The 22,727-nt window shown below is 46.1% G+C and overlaps 1 protein-coding gene across 4 annotated transcripts in view; it reads left to right on the top strand.

Moving 5' to 3' along the window:
- Positions 1-22,727, top strand: part of FSTL4 (follistatin like 4) — a 214,995-nt gene that overhangs the window by 53,152 nt on the left and 139,116 nt on the right. For all 4 annotated transcript variants that reach the window (XM_040573989.1, XM_040573987.1, XM_040573986.1 and 1 more), the window contains exon 4: positions 15,359-15,607. In XM_040573989.1, the coding sequence (XP_040429923.1) occupies positions 15,490-15,607 (118 nt within the window). In that variant the 5' untranslated portion in view covers positions 15,359-15,489. The remainder of the gene's footprint in view (positions 1-15,358; positions 15,608-22,727) is intronic.

Raw genomic sequence — 22,727 nt, 5'->3', positions numbered from 1 at the left:
TGTTGGTTTTTTCCCAACTATGCTTCCAAAGCTTTATTTTTTTCTTTTTTTCTACATTGCTTTTTTTTTGGACTTTCGGGCATGTCTAGACGGGCACCAGTAAGATATGTAGGCTAAAAACACTCAGCAATTCCAAAGTATTGAGTTACATCTCTTCGCAGTCTGCCACACACACGTGTAAAATACCGTGTTTTGAGATGCATTCAATGGGTGCAACTCATTAAAAAGCAGCAGAGCAGTGGCTGCTCGCCGCCGCAGAGCCGCTCGGTCCCCCAGCCGCTTTGCAGGCGCAGACCTCTCTGAAGGAAACCACTTAATCCTTGGGTGAGCAAATATGATGATAATGTTCTGTGCTTTGTTGTGTACTGTGATCTAATTGAGATTTAATGCATTCTGCCTTGTCCCCGCCGTGGACTCCCTTTGGACCATGCAGTACAAAGCTCGGTGTTAGCGGCTTTCTTTGCCGTATCCCAATTTGTCTTCAAAGACAGTCAGGCGTTTGTTACTTGGTTTGAGTGCATGAAGCACTTGTGCTGGGCAAGATGGGAAGAAGAAGGAACTAGATCTGTCCTTGTCCTTCCAAAATATTCTATTTGCTGTAAGCACGAGTATTGATTTAGGAGCCTTTCATCCTCCCGTCCTCCTGTTTAATAATTATGTATTTGCTACCAGTTGTGTTAAATACATCTGCGCCCCACGTGATGCTAGCTAATCCCACAGCAATATTTCCGTATAAAATCAATTTAAATCGCCAGCAGAGATGTGCACAACAAATGCAGTGGGAGAGCACAGCTCAGGCAGCTTCTGCGGCCCCACAGACCCACGGAGCCCCCTCTGCAGCACCCCACAAACCTGCCCGCGCCAGCTCGGGGCCATCGAGCTTCTGACTGGGGACCTGCCTCGGATTTTCATGGTGCAAAGCAAGAGAAATGGTCTCTCGTCCACCCCCACAAACTCTGTTGCTGGGAAACTGAGCTCTGCTCCTAATGTAAGGGCATTTATGCAGGAAGAGAGCTTGTGGCTTTTAGTTTTTGTGCATTTTATCCACTGAGGTGGGTGCTGTTGAGACAGTTATGACTTTACTGTGAACTTCCGAGAAACTCGATTTCAGTTCGGGGTTCCTCCTGCCATTACACACGGAGAACAGTTTGTTTCTCTCCCGTTTTCTGCGAGACTTTTCCCTTTCCCCTCTCTACAGGCTGCTCATTCACTCCATTTCATGGCGGAACCTGGAGGGATTTCTTTTCATTGACTGTTTCAGACCTTTTTTCCCCCGGAATGAGCACTGCTTGTTCTTCCACCTGACTGACCTGGAGGCAGCCGTTTAGTCTCAGTCGTGCTGGAGTCAGTAAATCACCCCCAGGACCCCCGCAGGGACCTGCTCTGCACATGCAGCTCCCGGTGGTGTCGGGGAGGATTACGAGTGGCGACGGAGGCTCTGCTCTGTGCTTCAGCTGGCAACAAATACTGCTGTTGAAATACGGGTTTTTAAGTCAAATCTGTGCCGTATTATTTAGTGCAGAAAACCTTCAAATGAAATAAAACTTATTTTTTTTAACGCTTGCTCTGTCTGTTGGATGATCCCAGCTTGTAGCAACTGTGAAGTTGTTCGGAGCTACCCATGCTGGGTGTTAATGGGAGCGGGGCGGTGGAACACATGTGCATCGACAGGGAACTCGGAAGCCTAAAAATTGAATTATCTCCCTGCCTTTTTCTTCCCTATAGAGAAAATAGGCCCCGTTAGTATAGAAAGCTGCGGCGAGATGGCATTTGCAGCGCGGGGCTGGAAAGCAGCTGCTGTCCCCAGTGTGGTGTTGAGCAGAGGACGTCGCTTTCTAGCGCTGCCAGTGATCCTGTTTGCCACAAGCGCACGATAGCAGCTGGATGTTGCCTTCTGGGGGTGTTGGCCCGTCAGGATGGGTTGAAGCAATTCCTCTCCTCCTCGCGGGGCAGCGCAGGGGGGCGGGAGGCGAGCTGAGGCCAGCCCCGCCTGTCCGGGAGCAATGGACACGATGTGAGGAGCCGCCCTGGTGGTGAATAAGCACGATTTTTCTCTCTAAAGCAAATGTTTTTTAAAGTGAACTTATCCCCAGGCCTTTGGAGTTGCCCGATCCGGTCATCGTTTGAGCCCTGTCGGTGCAGGCAAAAGGGCCGTCTTCAGCACGGGGTGGTCAGCGTTTGCTTAGCTCTGCTCCTCTTGTGATTGCTGATATAAAGCCCCTTTGAAAATTGTATTTTTTTGAGATTACTTTAGATTCTCAGGCTTTTTCCCTCTCATGGATAAACTGGCAAGACCGTTTTCCTACTGACATTGTTAAAGGTAATGCTAGAGATGGCTGTAACTTCAGGTAAATTGGTAAAAGCTGTTGTTCCTGTGCGCTTGTTCTCACTGTGGAGCCCAAAGTAATGACTCTCGTTTCTATTTTCCTTTCTGGTCAGTACTCCCAAGGTACTGTGCAAAATGTTGCTTCTCTTCTTGCCTTTCTTTTGATCCGATTCATCACTGTGTCTTGCCTCCGGAGCTGCTCGTGCTCGTCCAAAGGAGCAAGCTGCAATGGCAGGGACAGGGAAGGCAGGCTAGGGAGCTGCTTGCTTTGTCCCTTAATTTGAAAATGAATAATTTGCTGTGTTTTTTTCCTAAGGCACCAGGGGATTAATTTGAACTGTAAACTGATGGAAAAGCCTAATTCCAGCTTTGGATTTGAATGCGAGGCCTGTCCTTTTGCACTGTCTGCTCCATGCTGGGCATTCTTCACGTGGTGGCTCAGCTTTAAACTGGCAGCACTGGGTTTCTGTGGGCTTCGTGGCCCTGATCTGACCAACGTGCGGATGTACGCGTAGCCTGGCCTCGCGGGCGTCTCAGCACACCTTGTTCTTCCCAATTTGTATGGTCAGGCCTGTGTTGTATTGGCGTGGATCAGCTTAACAGGGGAGATGTGCCCTGCACTGAAACAGATTTTATTCCATTACCCGTCTTATAAGAATAAGAAGTCTGCTAATGCTGCTTTAGCCCAGTATACTCTGATGTTGATAACTGATGATTGTGGCTTATTTCTGCCTTTTATCCCAAGCTTTTCCTCTTCCACTATTAAATGTGACCCTGCTTCCATCCGGTGCCTTTGCTTTGGAGGAGAAGCAATGTTTTGTTGATTTTATCGGTTGTGGTTGTTTTTATTCTTTGTGCAGAGCACTTTCAAAGGGAGTGCGGTGAATACGCGTACTCTTATCTTATATAAACCATGGCAGATTCAGCTCTCTGCACGCTTTCGCCAGGTGAATGAACGAATGAGCTTTGCTCCTGTGCCACTGGGCAGGCCCTGGTGAGTTCCCTGGTGCTGTGCGTGGGGCACAGCTCATGGGGGGGCCGTGCTCTGCCCCCTGGGCTGCGGGGCGATGCCTCGCAGGGACCCCCACGAGGGTCAGACAGCTGAGGGGCCTCGCTTTTTGCTGTTATTTGCATTGCTGCTGTTTGCAAACAGAGGACGGATGGAGGCTTAGGAAGATGGGCACATCTCGCATCACTGTGAGTCCAGCGCTTTGCTAGTTGTAATATTTACCAGACCAGATCGCCAGCTGTGCAAATTAACAAAATTCAGATTAAATTCAGGATATTTGAAACAAGAAGCACTCACTGCAGAAACCCTTAATTTGTTACTGGCGTTTTTATATATCTTCACCTTTTCCAGATTATTCCGTGTTGTGACTCAACCTGAGAAATGAGTGATTTTTTTCCTAGTCCTCAGAATAAAAAAATGAAGTAGCTAATGGTGGCGTTTCGGTGGTAACGTTCCACTTCTGTGCGGATACCCTCTGAGTCCGTTTTAACAGTACGTGGAGCTTAAAGGCTTTTCACTTTCAAAATAGCGTTTTAGTAGGTTTTATTTTATTGTTATCCTTTCAATAGGCTGTAACTGCTCCATCAGGTAGATGCTTGCTACGTGGCTTCCTTTGGCAAGGAAGCGAATGTGAGGGGAGTAAAAGGCCTGCAGTCCATCAGAAATGGCATTAATTCTTCCATCCTTCTCTGTAGGAGAAGCAGATGGGGGAGTAACTGCTGGAGGCTAAATGGGGTTAAAGATGTCTCAAGTTAGGAGCTTACGATTTTGATGCATATACTTCTATCCACTTTGTACAGGTTTTTTTAATATCTAATCTGTCAGAACAAGTTTGAAGTTACGGATGGCTGAGAGACAAAGGAGTATCAGGCAGGGCTGGAATAGGGTGAGGACTTACGAGAAAATTTTCCAGAAACTTCAAGTTATTTTGAATTTGTAGAGAAATGGGGCAAGTAACAGCCCGTGTCCTGAGACAGGGATGCTGGGAGCGGGTGACGTGGCAGCGCTGACAAGGGTAATGGGCACGTTTACCTCGGGGACAGGGAGAGGAGATCTGGTATTCAGTAGCACAATTGTTAGCGCTCTGTGGGCATCAAACTATCTCAAGAAAGAGAGAAATCCTCAAGTACAGTCTTGGGGTAATTTCCTGTATTGATGAGAAAGTAAAATCCCTTGGAAGGAGGGCCGAGTAACGGCCGTGCCTCAGGGACGAAGCCTTGGAAGACTTCTTATTAACTGCAAGCTGTTTGGTCTGAGAAGCATTTAATGAGAGTGGCCAAAATGTCAAGGTTTTGTCCCAAAAGAGATGGTTTCTGTGAATTAACACTGGCCCCAAATAGAGCACGCAGTGAAATAAAAAGGTCTGCACACAAAATACAGGAGTGCTGGAATATAACAACAGCGCAGACATAAACAGGGAATTAAACCAGTAGAGAGCTGCAGGAATTAGCATTAGGTGCAGAACAACCGGGTGGTATTGCTTAGAAAAGAGTTTCTCTCCTTATTTCTTGGCCTTGGAAAAGGGCTTCATTAAAGATAACAGAATGGGAAAGGGGAATGCGAATGGCTATCGATTCGTGCTGTGCTGTGGCAATGTTTCAGGCTGGCTTCAAGCTCAGGGAGCATTTACTGCTCACTCATGCTGACCAGCCCCGAATTAAGGTTTGAAGGCACTGCTGGCTCCTCTACTTGAGGACAGGGAGTTGCCAGAGCAACGTCTATAGCTGGGGAGGTTGGGGACCGTGTCCTGGTCTGTGTGTGTGTGTTTTGGTGACATCCCCATCGAAGCTGGCTGGCTCTGCCTGGCAGTGCCCGCATCTGGACACCACATCTGAATTTCCCCCGGGAACGTCCTCAGCCCGCTGCCAGCAGGACTTGTGCAGCCGGTGAGCTGCGAAGCACATCCCCGGCGCTGGGCAGTGACGTGTTCATCTAAGCTTTATTTGCAATCTCAATGAAACGCGTGTGTTTGTCTTTTGTGGCTGTCCTGCTGGCAAATGTCGTTTTGGGTTTGATTTGTTATCAATTGAAATCGAGTGTGGTTTGTTCCTGGTAACTTTTATCAACCTTATCTGAGAAATGTTCAATAATTCATTAAAAAAAAAAAGACATCCCTTGTTCTTACTAATTGTAAAGGCGGTCCTGATTTTTTTCAGTTTGCCCCTCTTTCTGGCAACTGGCTAGTTTAGAAAGCTTCCCTTTGGGCTCGGAAAGCTGGGAGGGTTTTCAAGCAATGAGGCGTTTGGCAGGAGCTGGCTGGCTGCTGGCTCCGTGCAGCCCTGGCTCGCAGCCTGCGCCTCCTGCTCCCGAGCGGGCTGCATCCTGCCCACGCTGGCAGCGATGTGCGCCAGGCCTGCGATGCCCTTGTCCTCTGAGCATCCCTGCTTGGTGCCGGCAGTCGGGCAGCGCTCCCGCGGATCCCATTTGTGTGGCAAATTTAATTTTGTTCGGTGCAGGGTTTTGGCAGCGAGGCTCCTGGCACAGAAGGTGAAGCGGAAAGATCTCACTGCTGGCTTGGAGGATGTGTGGACGACGGTGGGTCTGTGCTCTTGGGTGTTTGAGTTTCTGTCTGGTTTTAGAGCAGCTGAGAAAACCATTTCAGCTGTGCACGAGCCAGAGCTGGTGGAGGCAAAGTCAAGCAGTGTGTGGGTCCAGCTGCTGGGGGTCCATCTGCTGGAGCACCAATTCCTGTGTTCAGAGAGGATTTGATTCATAGCTGGACATGGTTGTGTCCTTTCCTGCAGCGGTTATTCACTGTGAAATATGTCTATATTATCTATCTATATCTATCTATTATCTATCTGTATCTATCACTGTGAAATGTATCTATATGTACACATACAGATTTCTTTTTAAAATGCTTCCATGAGATTGTTTCAGCAGCTTCAAGGAAGCTTGAACTGGAACACGGCCAAGTCAGTGCCAGAGCATGGGGGCTTGTGGCGGGAGTCCCTTCCTGCTGCCCTGCTCGCCTGTCTTGTACCAGCACAGCTGGTGAGTGGAAAATGCTTGCTGATTTCTCCGAACTGTCCCACTGACTTCTCTGGAATCCCTCTGAAGCCACTCCAGCAGAAGAGGTTTCCCTGAGGACAGGGATCACCCTGCGTGTGGTACACCGCATCCTCCCCTTACCTAGAAGGAAATCACTCACCCCATCAAGTGTTCCAGCACGCACACAGGTAAAGCTTTGGGGAAAGCCTTACTTGGAAAAGATGCAAATACTCTGCTGAGTCCTACGGATCATCTGCAGGCCGTCTGCGGTGCCCTTGGAGACCACAGTGGGGTTGTAGATGGCAGCTGGGCTCTGTTACACTGCACTGGCCAGCCACTTCGAGCTGATATTCCCCAGGGCTTCACTTTTTCCTCGTGTTTTCATTGGAGAGCTGAACGAGCAGTGGAGAGGAAGGAGTCGGAGGGAGGGTGGCAGCCGGGATGCTGCCGAACCATCGCTGCAGGCTCCTCCTGGGGCTTTTGCCTCCTGCGCTCATTTGCGTGCTGCAGTTCTCTCGTTGCCTGGAATTCCCCATGGAAAGGGGACGCGTGCGGACAAGCGAACAACTGACTCGCGTGGAGCCTGTAAGAGGGTCCCTCCACCAGTTATTTCCCTTTCTGAAGAGTGGCTCAGAACCGATTTATAACCATGTCCATCCCCCAGCGTCCCAGCGCAACGCAGCAGCGGCGTGGTTCTAATTCTGCCCTAATGGACCCCTTTGGCTCTGGCCTCACACTTGTGCTGTGTGGGAACGCTCTTAACGCTCGTAATGTGTGAGGCTAAGACATCTAGCCAGGAAAATATAAATGAAATGTCTTGGGGGGGGGGGGGAGGGGAAATGTGAAAAGGCACCATGCAACCTCAACAGTTTCCAGCAGGACGCTTATGCTGATGTAGGTGGGAGGGAGGAATGCCGCCCATCACATTGCCGGTGCTGCCGCCTCAATCAAGTGAAGTAACCATGAGTCAAGCACGCGTTGCACCTCGCGGAGAATTGAAAATAAAATAAAATAAAATACGAAACACCTGCACTAACACAAACTCCATTACAGCTAAATAGCTTTAATACTCTTTTCCTTTCCTCTCCATATCTTTCAAGCAAGCGGCAAGTCTTACAGAACTCTGCCAATGCTCAGAAATAGGCACTCTCAAAATGTTTCAGGAATCCAGCCCCTAACTTCCCTGCGGCTGTCTCCTTTCCACGGTGCATTGTACTAGATGACAGGTAACGGGGATGTGTGCGCAGCTATTGATAGACTCCCTCTAGAAACCTCTTTCCCTGAAAATTACCGTCCCTCCTCCTCCTCTCCCAGTCCCCGTTAACGGAGCCCATGGATTTATTGCCTCAAACTGAGTTGTCCCTGGAAGTGGATTTGCAGGCTCACGCTCGCTTCCTTCCGAGGGCAAGAACTTCCCTGTGGTAGAGGCAGGAGACTGGTTTGAGAAGGTCATTTCTGGCCCATGTGTGGTGTGACGGGCTCGGGGTGGCTCTGCCAGGATTCATGTTTTGCATGTTTGCCCTGTGATATTTGCAGAGTTAAACGCTTCTCCTGGTGGAGTGGAATACAGCCCGTTCCTCTAAGGCACAAAGTACCTGCAAGTAACAGTGATAGCAGGGTGGGATATGGAAGTTACGATTATTGCTGGGTCTTCCCGTGGCATTTTAGGTTGTACCAGTGCCAGCTGCCTGGCAGTGAGTGGAGCAGGTGAAAGTCTGGTTGTTTTCTCTTACATTATTGGGCTGTGTTTCCATACAGTTTGCAAAATCTTTTTCAAGAAACAAACTTCATTTGTGAGGTTCAAATGCACAAAACATACCTTAAAGGAAAGGGAATGTTAACGGAGGCGCTGACACAGGTACTGCTCCGATGACACTGTGATGTCCCTGTAATCCATCACATTGAAACCTCGTGCAGTGGCGGTTGTATGCTTTGGTGCAAGCCTTATGATTTTTACTAAGAGCAGAATTCAAGAGAAAATGGAATAAGCTCAATGAGTACTAAATGAAATAAGCTCAATGAGTATTAATTGCAAAAGCCCTTTGTCTATTCCTCTTCCAACCAAAAATAAAATAATAGAGAAATGTTCTTTTTTGAGGCAAACACAATGAGCTGGCTTCTTGTTTTTGATCTTCTTTTTTCTCAGTGAGCCTGAGAAATTGATGCACTGACTGAGAATACAAGCAGTCAGGAAACTGGAAAAAAAAAATCTTTCTATCCAATGTGAAATAACATTTGGTTTGTGCACATGTAAGGCAAAAATAAGCATACAATAAACAAAACGATACTTTTCCAGTGAATGGTCTTATTGGGAGGTAGTGAGTCAAAAAAAGAAAAAAAAAAAAGAAATAGATTTCTGTGAGACTAGGATACCCCTTAGAGGGAAACTTGGCATTTTTATAATACGATCGATGGGTCAAGAACAAGGCGTTCAGTGATTTTTATTTTTTTTTAAATTGGTGTGGTGAGCGATGGCCAAGCATGCATCCATGCCCCTTGTGCTGCAGCGTGGCTGATCTGCTTGGCTTATGAATTTTACCTTCCTCCCAGTAGAAGTGGATGAAGTGAGGGTCAAATTTTTAAGGTTTTGGAATAAAATGTTGGAAAAGGTGGAAGTGAGAGACTGCTGCCTTGCAAGGAGCTGTGGGAGGACCTGTGGCTCCCCCAGGTTGTGACTCCCGAAGGCAGAAGGGCCATGGGAGAGGTGAGCAGTGCAGGGCAGGTAGCCCTCGGGGGAAGCCTTGGGTGGTGTGTAAGGAGAGGGAAATGGGAATAAACAGAAGGTAATGTGCGTGGATGGATTTAAAGCTTAATAACACAGACATCTGGAAGCATCTTGTTTGTTCAGCTTGCCTCTGGCAGCTCCGTTGGTAATATAATTTGGGAGATGGCCACGAAAACACGCGAGTCACCTGTAGTTATTTCATTATTGGATTCAAACCTTCTCGCAGTTTCTGCCACAAGAACTTCATTGGAGGAACAGCAGAAGGATGCACGACACTGTTATTGATTTTTCATATCTTCTATAGTAGCCCATGGAGTGTGGGGGCTTGCTGTGCTGGTTAGAGGATAAAAGACAGCTGAAAACAAGAAGAGCGAGGCGGGTCCTGAGAGCTAGAGTGAAGGAATGGGGCAGGCAACAGATTGATGAGAAAGATTAAAGGCAACAGGAGTGATTTTGAGCGGTGACCTATGGGAATTTCATTGCCTTCCATCAGAAGAGTGTCTTCTGATACAGAGTTTTGCCAAAGAAACCAAAGTATTAATGTGATCTGTTCCCTCCACATCTGATACGGGAAAGTTTCTGCACTCTTTGCACCGTGCAGCACTGAGACAATTAAATGTGTGATCAAGCAAAATGCATATGTGTGCACGTTAGTACATGCTACCCAAATTCACTGGGGTGCTCACAGCACTTAACGTGCCGGTGTGCAAGGGAACATCGAGGCTGTGGAAACCTGCTGGCAGCAGCACAGCAGTCCTGGAGACCTGGGGACGCCTCTGTACCTCCTGCGCAGGGATAACGGAATCGCAGTGCCTTCAGTATGAAGTACCCATAATAGATGACTTTAGATAAAAATCTTGATAAAGAACAATTTTATGAATCGCCTCTTTAGCAGCTCTTCCAGGATGAGGACAATCGAGCAAATTGTGCGTGGTTGAGTTTCATGGCAAGGATATAAATATATGTGGTCTCACGTCAGCTGCTATTTCTTCCTTGGAAATCTGTGTATATGCTTTACATAGATGAGATCTTTTGATTTTTACGTGTGTCTTGCCTCTTTTTTCATGTTAATAGTCTTCGTATATCATGATACCATCCAAAAATATTGTTTAACCATGATCTCATCATGGTTAAATGGATTTGACATAGGGCAAAAAATCACCTAATTACACTAGGAATAATGTAATTACTGGAAATTTTCAAGTGCTTTTCCATGGTATCACCTCTAATTGACTTTGTAGGTCTGACAGATAGAAAGTAACACTAATCCCAATTTTCAGACATATATGTTAATAAAGAAACTTATATGATTTTGAGTGCTTCCTTGTGTTATTTTGCAGAATACCTGCTTGTTGTTACTGAACTTCGCTTGATATTAAACTGCAGACTCAGATTAAGCAGTTCCCTTGGTGGTGGTGTCAGCACGGTGACTCCTTGTCGCAGTGCTCCTGTTCAGAGCGTGCCTTTCCTTTAGGTGTCTGTGTTGGTCTTAAACTCTGCAAGAGCCCTCTCTGGAAAATCTGAAATCATGTGGCCGTTTGGGAGGCTTTGCTGGTTTTGTTCAGGTGTTCATGTCATCCTGCCTTTCGCTTCGTGCGGAACACTAAAACCGGTGTGAGCGTGATGGATGTTCTGTCGTCACCTGCAGAGCCTGACGCGTCCCTCTTGTCCTGCTTACAGGTGCCTCCCCTTGTTACCTACTGAACCTTGAAAGGGAATAGTTTGCATCCTTAGCAAAACGTATGCTTGAAGCACGTCTCGTTTTCTGAATTTTCCTCCAGGATAAATCGCTGGTTGTGCTTTGTAAAAATAAATAAGTCGTAGCACCGAAGGCTGGTGGCAGAGGTAATGACTGCGCCGTGGCCATGCCCCCACGCCAGGTGACTCCCTGTGGCTTCTCTGCTGCTACATTTTCACAACAGGCATGCAGTGGAAAACCAAGAAACACGTAGAGCAGATTGTTATGAAATTCTTGCTTTATGTTTCTTTTCTTATTTTATTGCTCTCCTAACAATATGCACAGCGCACGCGTTTGCCACCAGAACAGAAGCCGGGTGCAATAGTCACGCAGCTGAACTTCTGTTACTTGAAGCCGTGAGTTATTCAAGGTGTATGTTAAATATGTGCTGGGAAGGGAAGGTTTAAAGCCTCGTGCTGCAGCATCTGACTTCACGTTATCAGCAAAAGCGAAGCTGTGGCAAGTCAAGTGTATGGGAAGTGTCTAGGCAGTGTTGTATGTGCATGACTTTGTGTGTGTAAATAGGCGTGTGTAATACACAAGCAAATCCACCTGGGTATGTGTGCAATTTATGTATACACACCTGCGTGTACCAGCAATGTACATTTTTCAGCAGTAAATAGTGCTTACAGGTGTGACGTTTTAGACCACAGGAGATTATTTAATGTAGGAAGGGGAAATGTTGGAACGCTTGAGGTTGGGATGTGGGAGGAGGAAATAGCTCCTTACCCATTGCCTCACTGCTTTCCTTCGTGGAAACAAAAAAGTTTGGAGACTGGATATTTTTGTGATGTTGTGGAGGGTTTTATTTTATTGTTTTACGACGTTTGTAAGGTGCAGTATTGCCTTTGTAGGATATGGAGCAGAAGCATCCAGTTTTAGTTATTCCATCTCTGGCTCCGGCCCCGATGTAAAGTCTCAAATTTTTCCTTCAGCAAGAAAATTGGATGTCCGGCTGCCTGCAGGAGCTCACTGGAACTTGAAGGCAAACTGACTTTTTTAATGTAAACGTAGTAATTTACATTTCTGTAGTGTCTAAGGAACTTCTTATGAGTAGCCATATGATAGAGCTGCTTGGGTTTTGGTTTCGCTGTGCGTGTGATGGGTTTGGCTCTTTGGTCTGAACTGCAGTCAGCGCCTGTCACTGACCCAGCTCTCCTGGAACTCTTTGGGAGTTTTGCTGAAGAAAGGAGCAGGGTTGTACTTGGGAGCAAAAAAAATTGTCTGATAGCTCAGGTCTGATCTGTGACATATTTAGTGGCATGTAAAAAGCAGACAAGGTCTCAGTCTTTATGAATTAATGAGCAGCGTGGGTGCGTGTTCTCCAGTGTCTAAGCATCGCAATAACATCTTCATTTTCTTATTCAAGTCTTGCTTTTAGATGAACCAGCTTTGTGAAATTCCCAAACTCGGTTATTCTACTGCCTGTGCCAAGATTTTGTTGGTTTTCAACCGGAATTCCAAATTTCTCGGGGGCAGCCAGAAACCAATTTGAGGCACAAAATGTGTTTGTGGATGTGCGCAAATGGGCTTCCTCTCTCCATCAAGCTGACTTTAATGTAATGTAACAATTCAGTCACTAGCCGTGTTGGGTAAACTTAATTAGTGTTGAAAAGTGGCTTGTTTTGCAAGATGATCAATTTTTAACCTAAGTAAATGACTTTCTTTGCAACTAATAAATTAAATAAATTATATTTTTCTTGTGCCGTACAGTGGGGCTCATAAATTCCGCGAGCACTTAGCTGGTAGTTTCACTTGATTACCTTTCCCATTTCTGGCTTTAATAATCCTTGTAAGAGCGGGGAAGGCAGTCACTTCTAATAACGTGGCAGAAAAGCAGCGAGGGGCGGCACGCTTCGATTTCAGAGGGCTTGGGCATCAGGATTACTGAATGTGCGAGTCTTTCAGTTGCAGCTCTTTGCGGGGTTTTCTCCTCGCTCCCCTCACCAACTTGCGGGTGCTCAGACAGGAGTTCTCCATCTGGGAACGCAGAAGAAACCAAACTGTGAAGAAAACGAGTGAGGCATAAAAGCAAGCAGGCTTTTTGTGGCTTCTCCATAGTAACCAGGGCGGTAATAGAAAAGCCAGAGTATTTTGTCTGCTTTAGAAGCCGGTGGTTAAACAAATCTTTAATGTATCATTAAAAAAAAAAAATTAAATTTCCATTGCAGTAGAAGTAGCGCTTGTTTTCAGTAATGCTAAGTTTGTATTAAAAATCAAAATACAGAAAGTACTCGAGGCTGCAGGAAGATTTTGCTGCTGCTGGTGCCTGGGGTAGCTGCTTGGGCAGGATGCAGCCACCGTGACCGAGGAGGGAGAAAACCTTTGGTGAGATGCTCGATGCAGTCCTCAGCTGGTGCTAGGTCCGTGAGATCAATTTTTAGCGGTCGGGACAGCATAGGAAGGGCTTTACTACAGTTTTATCTGAATTACATTTCTAGAGGCAATAATACCTCCTAAATCTTGATTTTAAGTATCATCAAGAGCAGTGTCAAAGCACGTTGTGTGGCGGACGAGCCAAGCACCTGTAGGTGCAGGTCCCACCACCCAGAGGAGCAGGATGCTTGGCCGGGGCTTCCTCGAGCCCCAGTCCCTTGTGCTGCTCCCATCTACAGCAGAGGCTGTGAGTGCAGCTGACCTTGGCAGTGAGGTCTCCCAGAAGTCACAAAATTTGTATTCTTCAGGATGTTTTTCAGAAATTCTGGAAAAGTAAGTAAATTAAATAAAGAATATTCAGATACTCCTTCCAGGGACTGTACTTTTTACACTTGTCAGAGATGCTTTGACCTTCTAGTTTATTATGAGTCAGGAAAAGTCAATATTTCTTCGCTTGCCAAGGTTGGAGGAATTTTAATGAGTTATTGAGTCAAATAGTTAATCCTCCAACGCCAGATTTTTTTTCCCCTTTCAGATTTACAGTGATAAAAACACGGGCTTAAGGGGAACCGAGACAAATGGGGTTTTGTAGAGACTTTTGCTCGTCTTTGTGAACACGCTTTAACCCCTTGGTTGCTAGTAGGTGAAAAGCGGATTCCATGCTGGGACGTTTCATAGTGGCATGAAGTGGAAGTGGTGGGCAAACAGGGACTACGTGGCTGTTAGCAAGGAATTTAGCACAATGAAAATGGGCCAGTAGCTAGTGCTGGTGCTCCTCACATCTGTTACGTGTAACGGGGAGGTCTGGGTAAGATTTGGTCTGTTCTCCTAGGCTGAACAGTTCTGCTCCTTGGAAAACATTTGAAGGGAAGAGCACTGGGTGTGTTTTGGAGGATGCTGTGGTGCTGTGATCTCTGCAGGACTTGTCCCGTTGGCCGCTGCAGCACGTCTGGAGCATTGCTCCCACCTGAGCTTCCTGTGAAACACAGGACACACAGCACACAATAAAATGTCCCCGATAGCCAAGGCTGCAAGTGGTAAATACAGGCGATGGGTTTGCTTCACAACTGCCTTGCTGGTCCGGACCGAGCCACTGGTGTGGGCACAGCCGGAGGCTGCTGCTGGGGGCAGGCTGCGCGAAGCTGGCAGCGCGCTGTGCGCAGCTGAATGTTTATTCCTGCTTTAATTACGCCTTCTGCAGCATCCTTTTGTAATTCTCAACTTTGTGTACTCCAATTAGCATAGAATAATCTAATTTCCTGAAACTCTCTTCATTGAGTATAATGCTAATCATCTCTCTGAGCAGTGGCTTGTCTGGAAGTACTCTGTCCTGTATGAGTTATGGTGATGCTCTGTTGTAAGCCAGTAAGTGAGGAAACTTCAGAAGCAGAAATTGTTGGAGTGCCAGGGCACTTCCGTCAGCCTTTCAATAGTATCAAAAAACAGATAGTACAGGAATACTCAATGTTTTATCCAATGCATTTTTAAAATGTTATCTCTTTATATATCAGTTTTCAGAGTGTAGGGATAAATATTTATGGTCACTTTTACATTGAGAAGTGTTTTCCTGTAATATTCCCTTCACTTCAGTGATACTCTTTCCTGGGGGGCTCTTTTGCTTTCCTTGCTTCGTGGGGTTTATTTCTCCATAACTGTCTGTCTTAACTAACACTGAAATCCCTGCGAATTTTGGCCTCAGGGACGTTCTGCTCCTGGCTCACAATTTGGTACTTAGACTCCCAGTACAGCTATGTCTACAGAAGCTGGAGTGCTAGGACTTGGGGCACTTGCTGCGTGGAAAGAAGCTCCTCGTGGGTTTTGAGTCTGCCAGAATGTTGACTTCAGCATTGCTTTCTGGATGCAAGTCATGCCCAAACGTTGGGCACTGAAATACCCTCTTCGGGTTTTATTCTAGGGTCTGGTTTTGCAAAAGCCTGAAAGAACAAGTGGCCCCGTGCCCACCACTTTTCAGGAAAGCGCTTTCAGCACGTGGTTGATACTTCCATGACTCGGGGCTGGGAGATGTGAAGACACTCTCCAGATTGCCGTTGTGCTGCTGTTCAGAGAGATGTGCTTTTAGCCTTGGAAACCTTTTAGCTCCTGCTCTTGGAATTGCTGTGCCACTCACTACAGCAGACGAACCTGGTCTGTTAGGTAAATACTGCTAACACCAACTTTTTCTGTTCTTGCCAGTGCTTTACGGTGAGGATGGCCTGCATGCGTCATGCGAGAAGAAGTACTGCGGCCGGGGGAGCAAGTGCGTTGTGAACAAGGACACCAATCAGCCCGAGTGCAGGTGCGTGGAAGACTGCAAGTCCAGCTACATGCCCGTGTGTGGATCTGATGGCAAGTTTTATGAAAATCACTGTCAACTGCATCGAGCCTCGTGTCTGCAGAGGAAGAAAATCTACATTATCCACAGCAAGGACTGTTTCTTCAAAGGTAGGGCATCATTAAAAATGAATACTTCTGCAGAACTTCCATCACTCATCTTACTGTAATCCTGATAAATGGCTGAATAATATGCTTTATTTCTAAGAGATTAATTTTTAAAGGACGGTTTATTCTGGGACTCTGTAGAACATAACAATGTTTTATGCAGCTCTTAAGTCCCTGGGTGTTATCACCCAAAATGTAATCGAACTGCAATCCAGTAAATAATTAACAGCACTGTATGTATTGTGTGCACTGTAGTTATGCTGTTCAGTACTTACAGCTTCCAGTGTAATAACTTTTTACGAGTTGATTCATTTGGTAAGGCTCTGAACAAGACCAAGACATTATGAAAAAAGTACGTGGTATTTAAAAAGTTTGTTGCGCAAATGAGAAAAAAAATCGTAATTCTCTCCTAAAACTGAATGTGGAAGCTCGGTCTCAGTTAGTTCAGCAGTGCGGTTCACCAGCTGCTTTACGAGCTCTGGTAGTGGGGTTCGCAACAGATTTGGTAGGTGGACATGCTGGGGACGTTTCGGGAGCCATCAGCTCCATGGGGTCAGCATTTCCTAAAAGGCACCACAGCTGATAATTGCATTTCGGCCTGCTTAGGCAAACAACACAGGCAAAGGAAAAAAGCTGTTGAGACAAAGATGACTGGAAAGTGTGCGATCAGAACAGAAGAACAGCGAGAGGCAAAGAAATGATAAAGGTGCTGGAGAAGTATTACTGCAGAAAATAAGGAGCGAGTCAGTTCATTGCAAAAATGCCTGTGTCCAGAAGTGACACGCATGAAATGCCATTCTGAGGCTGGGTTCTTGCACAGAAGGGAGCAGTGCTCTGAACAACGCTTATCATGCAGCTGTTCCAAAATGCTTGTTATTTTGGCAACATCTTTTCCAGAAGAACTTAGGCAATCTTCGGATAAACTTTATAGCCACATAAATGTGTATGCAATGTATAGGTAAAAATAGGTATTCCTTTACTCTGCCAAACGCATTGGCTTCCTGCTGAGATTTAGCTCACAGCAATATGGGCTCCTGCGAAGAACAAATTGGGTGTTTCTATCTAAAACTTCAAACCGTGCTTTGGATTTGCTGGTTCTGTTATGCCCATCGTGGGAAGCAGTGCGGTTGTTAGGAGTGTGCGTGGAGGCCACATGCAGGAGGGGATGGACTTGGGCTTCTTGGGGCAGGGGAAGCCTCATATTCCTGTATTGCTTCTCCTCTTGTGCAGTGAGGCCCGAGTCTGATGGGCATTCAGGTGTGGTGGTGGCTCAGCTGTGACGATGTTAAAGGCATTTCTGGTTACCAGTAGGATGCACACATCGTCAGCTGTGTGATGGGTACAACAGTAAATTTCATTATCATCGTTGCACCAAATCACTGTTGGGACAGAGTCCTGTGTCTTTTCCATTCATATCTTGTAGGCTGTGTACCGTCCTGTCACTAATCAGGTGGGGCTGCAGTAACAGGAGCATGCGATAGAATGCCAGGGAGTGGAAGAAGTCGTTAAATTATTTTATTTCTAATGAGAGGTCTTACAAAGGCTTCACTAGAGTATATCTTGAAAACCCATTGTCAAATATAACCCCATATACCTTCAGGAAGATTAGAGCGGGTTGTTGCAAATATCTTCAGTGACATTTACGTGATCAAATATGAAAATAATTCCTTTATCTCCAGCTCAATGGGCACTTCAGCCCCTGAGGAGTTAGGGTGTATGCACAGCTATCCATCACAGGCACTCATTTACTAACGCTTGCAAGTGCATGGTGCTAGAGGAGCCTGTTTAAGACAGAGGGGTCCTTTTAGAGAGTCTTTTAAACGTATCCTCGTGATACCCTTTGTAGCTAGGAGCACGTTACTGTTCTTGGGCCTTGAAGACCTGGTATGATGTTATTCGTGGAAATGGATCACTTAAAGGCATGTTTGCAGGGACAGAATGTGGGCAGGTCCAGGTGAAGAGTTTGGGTTTTGTAGTAGGGTTTGCTTTAAAAAGGAGCATCTACAAAGGTTGCGTGTTCCTTGCTCCTGCTGCTGGCATTTCTGCCTCTGGGTATGGAGTCGGATCCGGGCACGGATCTGGCTGGGAGCTGTCTCCGTCCCTGAGTAGGAGGCAGGTGGGGCTGCAGCACGGGAAATGTCCTGGAGAGGTTGGGGAGGGGAAATTCAGATCTTAACCTCGCAGCTGCTCACCAGCCCCCCCAGATCCCACGTGGTGCCACAGGTTTCCTTTCCCTGCCTCCCAAAACGGGGTCTACAGACAGTTTTTTCATTCTTGTACGTAGCCTACCTTTTTACAGGGATGTTTCTGGCCTGCGTTTTTATTCATTCCTTATCACATACACCGTTAAAGAAAATGAGTTCTCATTGCAGTAATCAGTGCCTCTGGAATGGCTGTATTATACCTAATGATACAATGTCACGCTTGAATACTTTCCTGAACACACCATGAAATGATGTCAGAAAGCAGTGGTTTCACGTCCCACTTTAAAGTAACCCTTAAACTCTTGCAATGGGGCACTTCCTAAATCTGCTTTTCAGCAAAATAAAAGCTTTATGGAAGGGAAGAAAGAAGCGAACTCTCTTCTCTTCCTGCATGAGCAAGTAAAGTACTTTTCACCACCGTCTCTAGAGATAAAATGTAGGGGAAAAAAAAAGAGTTTAAGGGGGGAATAAACAGACAGAGTGGGACTGAGGAATATTTGGCTTCAGCTCTGGTTTCTGACGTGGTTCCCAGGTAACCTTCTGTGTGTCCTCTCATTTCACTGTACCTCAGTCTCCTGTTTGTAAATCAAGAATTAAAATGTTTGTTTGTTTTATACAGAAATTTATATTAAGCTATTAATCTAGAGATTTATACAGTAGCACTGTGAATATAACATAAGGTGTAAGACTTTGCAACTGGAGAAAAATCTTAAAGGTGCAAAAAGTATTGTTTCACCTAGCTATTGGGTGTATATCAGTAGGCGCGTGCTTTCTAAATGTGTTTAGTCAAGTAGACAGTTTAATTATTTGAGCGTAATTAGGCTGATGAGTGGACTCCCTCCTGTTTTATTGTCCCAGTCACCTTCTTCCATTAAGATTTAAAGCCTAGAAGTATCCGAGTGACACTGCAGATAGCGTCTGTGTGCTCTGCCAGTTTGCCCAGTTATCGGTGACAAAGTGGACGGCCTTCAAGTACGGCAGAGATGAAATGACCCCGATTCCCTTCTTGTGACCGAGCGAGGTCTATCCACAGTAAGCTGATAACGAAGGGAACAGCAAAGAGCTTGGTTTTGTTTGTGATGGGTAATTTGGGAAAGGATTGTGTGGGTCTTTCAACATATTCATCATATGTGAAGCGCATGTTCATCAGATGCGTCCGTAGCATTATCTGGCATAAATACGTGTGGTTTTGAGAGCAACCTGGAAAAGCGCTCTCCTGCTCGGTGAGCGTGGACCGTGTGTGGGCACCATCGTGTTAGCAGACGGGGGCAGATCGCCCCGGTCCTTGCCAGGGTTCTCGGAGGGCAGCAGTGCTCAGTTTGCAGACCTGGAGCTGGCCCTGCTGGGTGAGGCTGGGCAGACAGATGGGCACGGTGGCAAAGACATGTGGAAGCCTGGGGCAGCTGGGATGGTCCCAGCCGGCCCCATCTCCACGGGCCTCATCCTGCACCCTCCAGTGCAGCACAGTTGCCTGGTGCTGCCCGGTAGTTAAAAATGAAAATACAAATGTTCTCCCTTTTTCTCAGTCAACAAAACAACTGATAAATAGGTAGAAAAACTTCCTTAGGAGTCTGGAGCCCAAAGGAAAATATTGGAAAGCAGAAATCCTGCATCCAGAGGTCTCAGGAGAAATGTCACTCCTACACAGAGCTGGTGAAACCCTCCTTGACCTGGCCGGCTTCACCAGGATGAAACATAGCTTGGTTTTCCTGTAGGAAAAGGTTCTGTTTGAGACTTCTCTACTTGACACTTGTTGTTGTGGTATGTTTGTGTGTGTTTGTTTTAAATGCATTTTTACTGTTTTTGGAGTTTCTGTAGTCGTTTGGTTTAAGTGCTTGGACGTTTTGACCGGGTAGCAAAATGCAGAAGGATAAAAATCTTTTGCTCTTTGCCGAAGAGGAGAAGAAAGAAGTTCCTCTTCCCCAAGAGCACTCCAGTAACTGAAAGCCAGAAAGATATCTGTGCTCATGATGACAATTGTCCCACAGATGTCCAAAATGAGCAGTTGGCCTGGATATGTTCCTATTTGAATAAATGCCTTGCATAATGCTGCTATATCATTTTAGCGCAGTGATTTGGACTACACTTCGCTTTTCTATAGCAGCAGTTCCATTATTTCCACTTCTATTCATTTTTCTCTCCTTTTGACTTTTTACACCCACTCAGTCTCTTCACTCATTTTTCTCTCATTATTTTTGGCCAGCGAAAGCTGCACACACACCACTCAGTACAGATTTTCTTCCCTTCCCTCTTCTCTTTCTCCAGAAACACAGGAACAATTTACTTCTCTAGCAGCGTAAATACACTGGAAAAAAACAAAACCTCTGTTTAGTGCTATGTTTTTCCATTTTCAGGATTTAGTAGTATTTTTCTCCCCTCTCTCTTTCTTTTTCCCTCCTCCCTGTCTTCCTCTAGATCAGCAGTCCTCATGTGCCTTGCTGTCAGTCGAGCCCCCGTTAGAGGAAGGGCAGCTGCATTATTGCCCAAGCCCATCCTTATCTTCTCCAGTTCTGACAAACTCTCTTTATCCAGGTGTTCTGTGTTTTTTATAAAAGGCTCTGCTTTGCTGGCTGGGATTTCGAGTGGCTTTGTACTGCAGCTGCTCAGATTTAGTTGGAGCTCTGGCGTGAATTCTGTGCAGAGCAGTTGACCAAATTCTTGAACTTTACATCATGGAAATGCCCTGTACCTGTGCTGATTACCTTACTCATTTTATTTATTTTTTTATTCAGTCCAACTTCTACTAAATCTCAAATTTTATGAGACCTGAGAGAGATTTATGTGGAAAGATGCGGCATTATAAAATCACGTCTGTGCTCTGGTATTCTAGTCCTGTTCTTTCTTCCTCCTAGCTCTCCCAGAATGTCAGTAGTAATTTTTTCAATAATCCAGTGTCCTATTATTTAAAATACATACCTTTTTTCTTTAGGCAAATATTTGTAATTTTCCTTCTCACACCAGGTCAGTTTATGCCCCATAATAAATCATATTTTTGTACAGGTTTGGGGTGGAAAATGGAAAGAAATCGGCGTGGAAAACCAGCTGCCTGCCTTCCCTCAGTCACACTGCTGGCTGTGAGCTTTTTGCGGCTGCTCACGGGAACGTTTCATACCCCAAAGCCTGTACATATTCTTCCAAAGCGTGTGCGCCTACGTCTGCACATTTGTGCACGCGTGTGCATACTCACTGCAAGTACATCGTTCTCCCCTGACATTTGTGCACATGTAGCAGAGGGCAGAGCCAGGCTGTGTGCAGGCGCGCACAGAGAGTGGGCGCGAATCCAGGGGACCCGCTGAAAGGGGAGGTTCAGTCTGGGTGTGTGGAGAGGGTTTTCCCCGAAGCCAGAGGGATGGGTGGCCCCAGGAGGCTGTGCGACCTCCGTCGGAGCCTGACTGAGCAGGAGGTGACCCTGAGGGGCTCGGTGGCGAGGCCCCTTCCAGCGTGGACCATCCCACGGTCGTACGATTACGTTGTGCACGTGGCATCTTCCACTTTCATCTCCTCATATGTCTTTCCTCCAATTCTCAAGAAGTTTTTCCAATTACAGAAAATGATCATCTTCTGCACGTTGACAGGAAACTTTCAATGCTTAGATGTTTTTTTAAAAACAGGTAATGACAAACTTGGAGGGGGAAAAAAACCCAGGCTGATACCTCATGCAAAGTATCAGCGCAGCGATCTCGAGCAGTTATGAATGCAGCCTCGGGTGGTGGTGGTTCATTTCTTTGGTGCTTTATTTATTGTCCATGTGTTTGTTCTGTGCTTTGTTACTTGCCGAAGTAATTTGTTCGAGAAAATAGCATTTCAAAACATCTCGGAGAAGGTGCTGAAGGTTTTTCTCATTTAGCGGTCGTAAAGCAGACAAACAGGATTGCAGGCAGGACTGCGGGCTGCAGAGAAGTCCGCTCCATTTAGCGCTCTGTGGCTTTCCAGCTGGAAGAGTCTGTGGGAACTAATGGCAGATTTCCCAGCTGACAATTAATATTTGCCGATTTAAACCTGCAGCACTGCTGACAGGCTGCTTTGGTGGCAGCGAGGTGGATGCAGAGCTATCGGGAGGTGTAAAATTGATGCCTCTGGCGGGAGGCTGGGGTCTCCAACCTGCAGGACCGGCCTGCGATGAGCTTTTCAGCGTCCAATGCAAACATATTTGGGGTTCCAAGCGTTGTAAAGAAAGATAAGTGCTATATATCATAGAGGTGTTTGCTCTCACTAGAGCTGATACAGTTCTGACTGAATACTTCAGAATTCCCTACACCAAAAGGATTTCTTGTTATTCCCATGCTGGTTTTTCAGCTCTCTCCACCGAGACTTTTGAGGAATGATCAATTTTACCTGGCTTGTCAGGTTGAATCCTTCTAAATGTGACTGACAGCTTAATTCCTTACAAACAGACCGCATCCATCTTTGGGGTAACTTGTGGAAGTTCTATTGATTGATGTGAGGATGCGAACATGAGGCAGTTTGCTCCTGGCTTTGGTAATAGTAATCTCGTAGGAAGATATCTACGTTTTTTTTAAGATTATTTTCCATACGTTTTCACTTTAAAAGATGCTTGATCAGTGCATAGCCTTAGCAGTTCAGATGGGACCTGAAAGCAGAGGGGGGAGGAAGAGGATGGAGAATCGAAGTAAAGGATGTGGGAGGAGACCCAGGGATGTGGCTTGCACTTACCCGTTGGAGTCCTGCGGACACAGGACTGCCTGACGCACGCTTCTAGTGATGCGACGGCATTCTGGACTGAGTCCACCTCAGTTTCCTTCTCTACAAACCAGGTTAATGTTAACCTGTTTTCCGTGAATTCGGGAGCTTAAAGCATAATTAAATATTAAAGAGCCCTATGTAGGAAACATTAGAGAAAATCTTTGCTTTCTTACTTTTGTTGAACTTTACTATTAGCTCTCACCATTCTATTGGCG

This window comes from Cygnus olor, chromosome 14, assembly GCF_009769625.2.
Source record: "Cygnus olor isolate bCygOlo1 chromosome 14, bCygOlo1.pri.v2, whole genome shotgun sequence".
In the NCBI taxonomy this organism is placed as follows: Eukaryota; Metazoa; Chordata; class Aves; order Anseriformes; family Anatidae; genus Cygnus; species Cygnus olor.
The sequence above is the reverse complement of the archived record's forward strand: the minus strand, read 5'-3'. Positions and strand labels throughout refer to the sequence as shown.